The following is a 10,909-nucleotide window of genomic DNA, read 5'->3' as shown; positions in this document are numbered from 1 at the left end:
ATCACAACAAATACTATTGATATGAAAAAGTTCACTAATTAAAACATATCAAAAGTTGTTTGTAAGGTTATGACATAAAAACCTAAGAACAACTCTACTGGACATGCTTTCACTGACTGACTGACCCTTATAAAATGTAGACTAAACACATAGATGTTTGTGCTTAAGAAGCAATTAAATAAAAAATTTGGGCATGGGTATGTCATTATTCATTTGTACAATTCCACCAATAATGAGAGAGTTATTTACAGTGCTGTTTCCCTAACATTCAGCTAAATTGTTGAAGCCAAAGTAAACATTCTTCAGTTACTGGGGAAAAAAATTAAATTGCTTTGTGTGTGTGCGTGGAATGAAGTGATTTAAAACTATATTTCCATTATCTTTTATGCGGTCATTTGAAGTGGTGCAGTTTTGTTTTAAAGTGTTCTGCAAATTGCAGTTTCTTGTAGATGAAGCTGACTGTTTAAAAAATAGCTTAAAGCATACATGATGTGCATCTAGAGACCACATTTTATTGAGTCAAAACACTTTACAGAGAAACTAATGGGAACTATCAGACATAAATTAGGCAGTAGGGGGAAAGAACCTATATTGTTTATAGGCTCCAAGTTTCAATTTGCGTTGAGGACAGAAAGCATTTTCAACACACTTTACAGATTCTAAATATTGCCCAAATATGGACCAAGGTGGATTTGCTTAGTAATGAAAGAGACAACTACAGAATGTACATTAAAAGTAATTAAGAATTAAAGTATGTTCAAGAGCTTTAAATTTTCATATTACACAAGTTTTATTGTAAAACGTAATATGCCTCCAAAATATGAGAAAAACCAGTTATTTTACATCATGTATTGGTCAGTTGACAAATGTTATTTTTAATAAGTATGTATATTTTAGAACCTTCCGCTCATCTAATAATTGCTAGCTGATTATTTTCTTGTGAAACATTCTCAGTAAGAATTCACCTGCTTGCAATAGAAAGAGAGATGACAAGTGTCCAGCTGTTTAGGAAATACAAACAAATTAACCTGTTCTGTTTTGCATGCATTTTGTTTTGGTCACTATTTGATCCCCAGCAAATATCTGACGCAGTGATTAGCAACTTAAAAATCCAGAACATAATCTTGATTAAATGGCAATCATACACACAGAGTATATATTAGGTTCTTAAGCATATAGAAAATCATTGCTCTTTGCCACTAGTGGTTTTCCAGACAAAATACATGGCTCCGTTATTGCTTTAAATATGTTCAATATATAAGTAGCTTAGAAGGCAATACAAATAGATATGTGTAAGATAAATTTAATTATAGCCCCTTCTTTAAAGCTTTTCCTTGTATTTTGAGTTCCATTAGACAAAACCGAGTAAAAATATGGTGCACATCAATGATACTTCCATAAAAAATATGAACCTATTAAGTAGAGGACTTCATTTTTGTTTGGTTTAAACAGCAGCTCAAAACATTTAAATATCCATAGGTTTTCTTGAGTAGCAGAAAAAGCCGGAATAAGTTTGCATACATAGCCAAGCTGAAAATGCAATAATACTACATTTCTGCTGTGTACCTGTATAAACCCCGCAATGTCAAATCAAGATTTTTATGCAGTATTGTTCAGCAGTGATAATCAAAATGGATTCTTTACCCTGGCAAATTGTTTGCCTCTCAGTTGCACTGACAATCAGATTCAAAATTGGTTTCTACTGTTTGTCCCCATAGTCCCCATCACAGTCTGCTACAGTGTAATGCTCTTGGAACATTTGGCCCTCACAGTTTTCATACATGCCTGTCTGATCCGAACACAAGTCTCCCGTGTCCTGATCAGCTTCATGACTGGCGTTCCACTGTTTGGCAGGCACCTCATTGTCACAGAGAGGCACATCTTTATGCCGAACAGCTTCTTTTCTTCGGTCTTCAACACCGGTCAGTTTTTCAGCTGAGATTACTGGGAACTGTACACCACCTTCAATTGTGGAGAACTGTGTTTCTGAATTTCTTGCATTTTCTGTGACTTCTAACTCTTGTGCTTCTTCTGTCTGCTTGTCTCTTAGTTTAGCCTTCAGAGATTTCTTGGCTTGCTTGTGATGCCTCTCTTCTTTGGAGAACCTCCAGTGGAACTGCACATGGATATAGTAGTAAAGGCTATGTTAGAAAAATATTAAGCATCAGCAGAAATTTGTTTAGTATTCAACACCAAGTTTAATCAAATGCCATAAAACAAGGTTTTTATGGGTTTTGTTTTTTTAAAGCCACTTTTAGAAAAGAACAGTTGCTTGCTTAGTACTGCTGTAGATATCAGCTAAACTGCTTTTAGAAAACTAATCTGTTTTAAGACTTCTGATCAAATGAGATTTTAAAGAGCCAGCATGGTGTAGTGGTTAGAGTGCTGGACTAGGACAGGGGAGTCCTGAGTTCAAATCCCCATTCAGCCATGATACTTGCTGGGTGACTCTGGGCCAGTCACTTCTCTCTCAGCCTAATCTACTTTCACAGGGTTATTGTGAGGAGAAACTTACATTTGTAGTAGCTCTGGGCTCTGGAGGAAGAGCGGGATATAAAATGTAAATAAATAAATAAATAAATAAATAAATAAAGTATTAGCCCCGATTCAGTAGTTCTAGTAACTTCCGAATTCTCTTCTATTAGCCAGATAATGGTCAGTGTTCAAACTGAAAGCCTTTTGCATATGTAGAGTGTTTCCTTTAAGGATGATAACTGAGCCAAAACACCTAGAATTGTGCTCACTGACTGCATTTTCCTCTTGCTGTATGCTTCAGTTTCAGCACTGTAGCAACAATCCAAACTATGGAGAATGTAAACTTCTGGGAAAATACCAGCTGAGGAACATGGTGGTCCATTGTTTCAGTTAGTATGACTGGTAATGCATTCACAAATCAGTTAATTAAGGCAGCATGGGCTCTTGGAAAGGCATTTTTATGATAAGAAGAATTTACCAGTTATGCAAACAAATGAAAAAGTATGGTATGTACACTATTTCAAAAACTGGTAAGGACCTCTTGTAAATCATTTTAATAGGAAGATAATTCAAACAGAATTCTGAAGTACCAAAATGAGTGTGCTTTTATTTCATGTATTTTAGACATAGGGCACATCTGAAGATTTAAGGTTAAGGGCTTATTTCACTATTATATTTGCAATTGTTCACTAGCAGTTAGGAGCCCTAGGAAAGTATTGCAAGTTCAACTCTACAGTGTTATGAATTATTATTATTATTATTATTTATTTGCACAGTCAGACAGGTGTTATTGACTGGTTTGTTTTATCCAGACACCGAGTCCCTCCCAAGGACCTGGGATGGCTGAATTTTATTGTCAATGTTGTTGCTGTTATAGATATCGTCGCAGAATATAGGCTGCTCCCAGTAAAGCTGCTTTTTGTAATTGGCTGATGGTGATTTCTGTGGCCCCTATGGTGTTGAGGTGCTCTTTAAGTTGTTTTGGAATTGCACCCAGGGCGCCAATTACCAATGGGATTATTTTGGTCTTCTTCTGCCACAGCCTTTCAATTTCAGTTTGTAGATCTTTGTATTTGGTGATTTTTTCTATTTCTTTTTCTTCTTTTCTGCTATCCCCTGGTATTGCTATGTCGATTATTTTAACTTGTTTTTCTTTCTTCTTGACTACAGTTATATCTGGTGTATTGTGTGACAGATGTTAATCTGTTTGTAGTCAGAAGTCCCATAAAATTTCTGCATCTTCATTTTTTACCACTTTTCCAATTTTATGGTCCCACCAATTTTTGGCTACAGGTAGCTTGTATTCTTTGCAGACGTTCCAGTGTATCATCCCTGCTACCTTGTCATGCCTTTGTTTGTAGTCAGTCTGTGCAATCTTTACAACAGCTGATTAGGTGGTCCACTGTTTCATCTGCTTCTTTACAAAGGCGGCACTTGCTGTTTGTTGCTGATTTTTCTGCTTTTGCTCTTATTGCATTTGTTCTTAGTGCCTGTTCTTATGCAGCCAGTATTAAACCCTCTGTTTCTTTCTTCAGCTTGCCATTCTTAAGCCATTGCCAGGTCTTGGTGATGTCTGATTTTCCATTTATATTGTGCAAATATTAACCATGCAGGGGCTTATTTTTCCATTTTTCTGCTCGGTTCTTGACTTGTTCCTTCCTTGTAGGCCTGCTTTGTTTCATTGGTGTGTAATAGTCTCTCATTATTGACCATTTTAAGTGCATCTTCTTCACTGTCCTTTATATATTCTTCAAGGCCTCTTTTCTCCTCTACTGTTTAATGGACTTGCAGCATTCCTCTTCCACCTGAATTGCGAGGGAGGTATAGCCTATCTACATCACTGCGGGGGTGCAGAGCATGATTGATGGTCATTATTTTCCTGGTCTTACGATCTAGCGTCTCGAGCTCTGCCTGGGTCCAGTCTATTATTCCTGCAGTGTATCTGATAATAGGTATAGCCCAGGTGTTTATGGCTTGTATGGTTTTCCTGCCATTAAGTTTGGACTTTAGGATTTTCCTAACTCTCCTGATGTATTCACTTCCAATTTTTCTTTTCACTTCAGTGTGTGCGATGTTATCAGCCTGGAGAATGCCCAAGTATTTGTAATGTTCTTTCTCTTCCAGGTTCTTGACGTTGCTTCCGTTGGGCAGTTCTATTATTCCTTCTGTTTTTGTTATTTTTCCTCTGTTCATTATTAATGCAGCACACTTGTCTAGTCCAAACTCCATTGCTATATCGCTACTGAATATACGGACAGTGTTTAGCAGTGATTCGATTTCTGACTGGGACTTTCCGTACAACTTCAGATCATCCATGCAGAGCAGATGGTTTATTTTACTTGTTGATGTTTTAGATGTTTGGTATCCGAGGCCTGTTTTGTTTAGTATTTGTGAAGTGGAGTCATGGTGATTACAAACAACAGACGGGATAGTGAGATCCCTTGGAAAACACCTCTTCTAATACTCTCCTGTCCAAGTGTCTCGCCATTGATTGTTAACTGTGTACTCCACATGCTCATTGCTTTTTAAATAAATATCTGAATGTTTTTGCTGACACCAGTTGTTTCTAAACATTTTAGTATCCATGTATGAGGCAATGAGTCGAAGGCTTTCTTGTAGTCAATCCATGCAACACTTAGATTTGTTTTTCTTCTCTTGCAATTTTCTAAAATCATTTTGTCAATCAGCAGCTGGTCTTTTGTGCCTCTGGTGTTTGGGCAATTTCCTTTCTGTTCAACTGGAAGCTGCTTATTAGTTAATAAGTGTTGCATCACTTCATCTGCTATTATTCCAGTTAATAGGTTGTACATGGTTGGCAGGCAGGTTATCGGTCTATAATTACTTGGAACTGCTGGGTCTTTCATGATGAGATGAGTTTTCCCAGTTGTTAGCCATTGTTCAATATCACCTCCTTGCAAAACGTGATTAAACTGTTTTGATAGTTGTTTATGAAGGCTTGTTAGGTGTTTATGCCAGAAGCCATGCAGTTCATCGTCACCTGGTGCAGTCCAATTTTTAATTTTCTTTGCTCTTTCACTTATTTATTCTGGTGTTATTATTAGATCTTGCATTTGTTGGTTACGTTTTTCTACCTCTTTCACCCAGCCTGCTTTTTAAAAATAACCTATTGGATTGTCTCATAATTTCCCCCAGAATTGCACTGTTTCTTCTTTATTTGGTGTTTCTATGTTTCTTGCAGTTTCTCCTTCTATGCTTTGGTAGAAACATCTCTGATTCGACTGGAATTGGAGATTCTGCCTGTGTTGTGTAATTCTGGCTTCATATCTGCTAATCTTCTTTGACACTGCTGATTTTTGCTGCTTTATTATTTCCAGGACTTCTCTAATTTTCCTTGAATCTAGATGGTATTTTTGGATCAGATACTGTTTGGCATTTTCATTCTTCAGCTTCTTATCTTTCAATTTACTAGCATCTGATCTAAGCCTGGCGATTTTATTATCTAATCTAATCTTCCCTTTAGGTGATGTACTACTTTCTTTTTTTACAGGTCAACTGATCTGAGATCTTGTGTTGTCATTGTTGCTGCACTATACATTAGTTGGTTTGTTTCTTGCAAATTATTGGTTGTTATTTCTGCAAGTGCAGCATTGACATCTTTTAATGCCTGAGCAAGTTGTTTTTTGGCAACTGTTTTTAGAGCTGGAAGTCGAATCCTGGTGGTTGTTTGCTTCATGTGCTCAGTAATTTTTTGCTTTAGTTCTTGTTGCTTTTCTGTTAAATGGCATTCAGGTTTTTGAGGTGAAGGCAAAGGGAAGGTTGCCTGGTTTTGATTTTGAAACAGTTCAGCAACAGTGGCATCCTCTATTTCCAAACACCTCCTCCGCCTGCGCCTGAGCAACTTCTTCAGTTGGTGGTAATTCTTCTTCCATATCTTGAGCCTGTGTTGCTCTTTGCAGTTCTTCCAGCTCAACTTCTGTGAATACTTTATTTCTTATTATGAATCTTCTCTGGTCTGCTAGCCTTTGTTCTGTTATTTCTGTATCTGGATGCTTCTCTTTCCAAATTTGGTACATTCTTTTTAAATAACTTCTTCTAGTTGGACTAGACTTGTAATAGCAGATCATTATTTCCTTGTTCGCATTTTTTGTTTTGTTGTTGTTGTTGTTGTTAAGCGATATTTCTTCTAGTAATTTTGCAGTCTCCAGCCCTGGTTGCTCAACTGAAGATCCTGAGTCCTGTTGCCCACTTGCTACTAGATGTCCAGGGACTCCAGCACCTGGCACAGTCCTTGCTGACCCGGGCGACGACCGATCCGGTATAGATTTATTAAAGTTACGTCTCACCATATTGTTGATGAGAGAGGCACTCTTCATCTGGCTCCTCTGGTGAGACCTGTCCAGTATGGTTGGACCTCTGGCATAGCTCTCACCTTCCTCAGAGCACACAAGCCCCACAACCACACCATGGTAGTGCCTCACTGGGGGATTATTATTATTATTTTACAAAAGAGATTCAGCAAAAGTTGGATGGGTGTCACACCTATGGGAGAATTTCTGTCAAAGCAAGCTTTCTTAAAAAAAACAAAAAACAACCCCAACACAAAACCAAAACATAGTGAAATCTGAAGCCACTGAGGAGAGAAAGCAGGAGTCAGGCCAAGATATACACCAATCTCTCTCCCTCTCCCTCTCTCTCTCACACACACACAGTTATTTGCTTTAAAATGTTTTCACAATATAGTTGGATCATGCAAATTTAATAGAAAGTACAGCATATACATGAATTACGATTACTACTGTTTATACAACAGAAATTTCCAAAGCAGCTTACATAGAAAAATAAATAACTAAAGATGGAACTCTGTCCCCAAAGAGCTCACAGTTTAAAAAGAAACGTAAGATAGACACCAGCAACAGCCACTAAAGGGATGCTGTCCTGGGGATGGACAGGGCAAGTTGCTCTCCCCCGCTAAACAGAATCACCACTTCAAAAGGTTTCTTTTTGCCCAGTTATCAGGGACTAATTGGGAATTACAACAACACTACAAGAAACTCTCATTTATTCGAGGGGGTTCCATTTTCACCTATAACCATGAGTATAGAAACCATGAATAAAGGAACCTTACCCCTATGGGAATCTAGGGGTTAGGTACACACATACATACACAGACAGCCAAAAAGGTGGGCGGGGGGGAAGAAGTGCAGAAATGAACAGTACTTTGCACTCCAGAAATGTCCTCGAAAACCCCCCAATCTGCCACATTTGTGGTGAATATTTGCCCACCCCCCAATTTTTTTTCTAAACAGAAAGAGCAACAAAATGGCTCTGTGTTGTAAAATGGTGGCCGGAAGTGACACCAGAAATCATTTCTGGATCATTTCCAGCCACCCAGCAACCGCGAATAGGCAAATTTTAGTCTATTTTTGTACCACGGATAAAGAAACCATTTCTCTAAGACCTGTCTGGATACCCAAAACCGAGGATGCTGGGACTGTGGATAACAAGGGTCACCTGTACTAAATGATATAGGTGCATGCTAATTAATACCTGTGTGTTTGGATTCTATTTTGTAGGTTGGTAAAAGTCATAAATGAAAAGGCCTGTTATATGTAGCGCAGGACTACAAACTAACTAGATAAAGCAAGCAGTAGCCTAATGGCACAGTGGGGAAGTAACCTGCCTATAGAGCAGGAGGCTGTTGGTTCGAATCCCTGCTGGTGTGTTTCCCAGAATATGGGAAACTCCTATATCAGGCAGCAGCAATATAGAAAGGTACTGAAAAGCACCATCTCATACTGCATAGGAGATGGCAATGGTAAACCTCTCCTGTATTCTACCAAAGAAAACCACAGGGCTCTGGGGTGGCCAGGAGTCGACACTGCCTCGACAGTACAACTTTACTTTTACAGAACTACCCAAAAGCTACACAGAGAATGTGAATTCACACAATGTGCATGTAAAAAAGTGAGAAGGCTATTGCATGCAGAATCCAGCTCTCACTGAAATGGAGGAAAGGAGGGCAGTCTCACCTCTTCTGGGTATTTTACTATTTTTCTTTAACGGCTCAAGGCATAGTTCAAAAGTGTTACCAATCTTTTAAATCACAGCAATGTTAAAGAAGCCATTTCTACTGACATGGAAAATCTATTAGAATACACACACTCTGCCAAGACAAACATGTAGAGCAGTTCAAGGCCATATACCTTAGATTGTTTCTTCTTGATTTTCTGGGGCAGGATGGGTCTCTGAAGAAAGACAATCTGCTTCGTGGATAAATTTCCATCCCTGCAAGAAACACAACCCTGAGAATGAGCTCCATCCATCCACAGCATGCTTCTGAAATTCATGATGCATCTTATGTTAATTCATTTATAGTTTTAAAAAATGAGCAAGCACATGAGCACATGTTTACAAGACTCAAGCACTGGGATTGACTGGGAGATTGGGATTGATAGAAAATATTCAGGTATTCAGAAGCCTCTTTTGAATTTCAGTTAGGGCGGCTTCAGAATCTGTGCAGAACTTTTGTTGTAGCCAAGTGTCATATGATTGCCCTCAACCCAGGAGCACACAATCCCCTCTTCCATCCCTGTGCGAGTGCCTGCTTCCTTTCTCAATTAGGATCTGCTAGATCGGTCTCAGTGTTCAAACCCATCAATCTTTGTACATTGTAACCCACTTGCTTCAGAAAGCGCAAACCCTAAAACTCACTTGAGCCCACTGAAAATGTGAGCTTAAGGAAGCTGTGAGAGAATCCTTCAGAGTCTGCCAGTTGAACCAGGGTGGTCTCAGTTCAGTTCAGGAAGAATTTTGTCAGGTAAACTGTGAAGTGCTAGGGAGGATAATCTATCTATCTATCTATTTCTCCTGGGTGTCCCTTTAGAATGTGCGTCCCGGCAAGCCATCTGATTGGCTGGGTGCCGGGCGGCACACCCAGGAGACCAGAGGCGTGGGGGGGGGGCATGGCCGGGGAGGCCAGAGGAGGCAGGGGGCCTGGCTGCAGGGAAGCAGCAGCGGCAGGCCCGGCAGCCACGCAGGCAATTGACAGCAGTGGTGGGCATGGCCAGCAGCCACTCAGGCAAGCGGCGGCGGGCATGGCCAGGGAGGCCAGAGAAGGCAAGGGGCCCGACGGTGGGGGCAAGTGGTGGCGGGCCTGGCAGGCAGCTGCACAGGCAAAAGGCAGCATTGGCGGACATGGCCAGGAAGGCCACAGATGGCAGGGGGTCCGGCCGTGGGGGCAAGCGGCAGCGGGCCCGGCAGATGAGGAGGCAGGCGGCGGCGGCAGGGCCGGACGTGTCAAATGCCAGGCCCGGCCGCGGTAAGGCAGAGTGCCACTAACTGAACCTGGCAGGAGCAAGGGGTAGGAGAAGCCGCGCCGGGCGAAATGGCAGGCCCGGCCAAGTGTCACTGGCTCGACCCAGCAGTGGCAAGGCCGGCTGCGTGGCAATAAGGTGGAGAGTGTGAGGACTGGCTCTCACAACCCCCCCCCCAAAGTACTGAAACATAGGGCCAACAGTAGCCACATTCAACACTAAAAAAACAAAACAAAACACCCAAGCAAGACACTGGGGCAGAAGGTGGGGGGGGGGGGAAGGCAGGCGAGACACTGGGGCAGAAGGTGGGGGGGGGAAGGCAGGCGAGACACTGGGGCAGAAGGTGGGGGGGAGGCAGACGAGACACTGGGGCAGAAGGTGGGGGGGAGGCAGGCGAGACACTGGGGCAGAAGGTGGGGGGGGGAGGCAGGCGAGACACTGGGGCAGAAGGTGGGGGGGGAAGGCAGGCGAGACACTGGGGCAGAAGGTGGGGGGGAAGGCAAGACAAAAAAACTCCTGACCAAATACTTGAAACACCAACCCCCCCAAAAAATCCAAATACAAAGTGCACTGATTCACAGAAAGAACTGCAAAAACACAACAAAGACACATGGAAATATAAACAACTGAACAACCAGCCAAATTCTCACAACAAAACTCCGAGAAGAAAGTAAACTACCGCACAGAATCTCTGTGCGGGTTCAGCTAGTCTGGTTTTAAACTTTGTTTAGGGACAAGTGCTAATCGAGCCCACCATTACATCATTCCTTCACTCCTCAAGAAGCAAACATCACAAGGAACTCTTATACTAACAGGAGACTTGATCTTCTCTCTCCTACAATAAAGTTACTTAGTTTGGGTTCTTTGATATCTTGTCTCTGTTTTTCTTTTCCTACCCTCCTCTATGCCCACACAAACCTTGTTACCAGAGTTTTAACATGGGATAATTTTTCTTTCTGTGCGCAGATGGTGGCAACAGGTTAAATAGCTAAGGAGAAGTCTTTTAGGGAAAAGGGAGTTCCTGAAGGACATCTGTCACAGGGCTTCTTGGTAGGTTGGGGCCGGGGAAGGCAGTCTCTAGTTGGTGCTGAAGCCTGCCTTTAAAAAACAACCCAGAAGTGCCCCCTCTTCCCCACCACTGATTTTACATTATCACATAA

The 10,909-nt window shown here is 41.3% G+C and overlaps 1 protein-coding gene across 2 annotated transcripts in view; it reads right to left on the bottom strand.

The window, feature by feature from the left end:
* Positions 1 to 487: 487 nt before the first annotated feature.
* Positions 488 to 10,909, bottom strand: part of RFTN1 (raftlin, lipid raft linker 1) — a 150,863-nt gene continuing 140,441 nt past the window's right edge. For both annotated transcript variants that reach the window (XM_053263724.1, XM_053263725.1), the window contains exons 9-10: positions 8,640 to 8,721; positions 488 to 2,116 (exon numbers count right to left, since the gene is read on the bottom strand). In XM_053263724.1, the coding sequence (XP_053119699.1) occupies positions 1,700 to 2,116; positions 8,640 to 8,721 (499 nt within the window). In that variant the 3' untranslated portion in view covers positions 488 to 1,699. The remainder of the gene's footprint in view (positions 2,117 to 8,639; positions 8,722 to 10,909) is intronic.

This window comes from Hemicordylus capensis, chromosome 6, assembly GCF_027244095.1.
Source record: "Hemicordylus capensis ecotype Gifberg chromosome 6, rHemCap1.1.pri, whole genome shotgun sequence".
Lineage (NCBI taxonomy): Eukaryota > Metazoa > Chordata > Lepidosauria > Squamata > Cordylidae > Hemicordylus > Hemicordylus capensis.
This window is presented reverse-complemented; position numbering and strand designations above follow the sequence as displayed.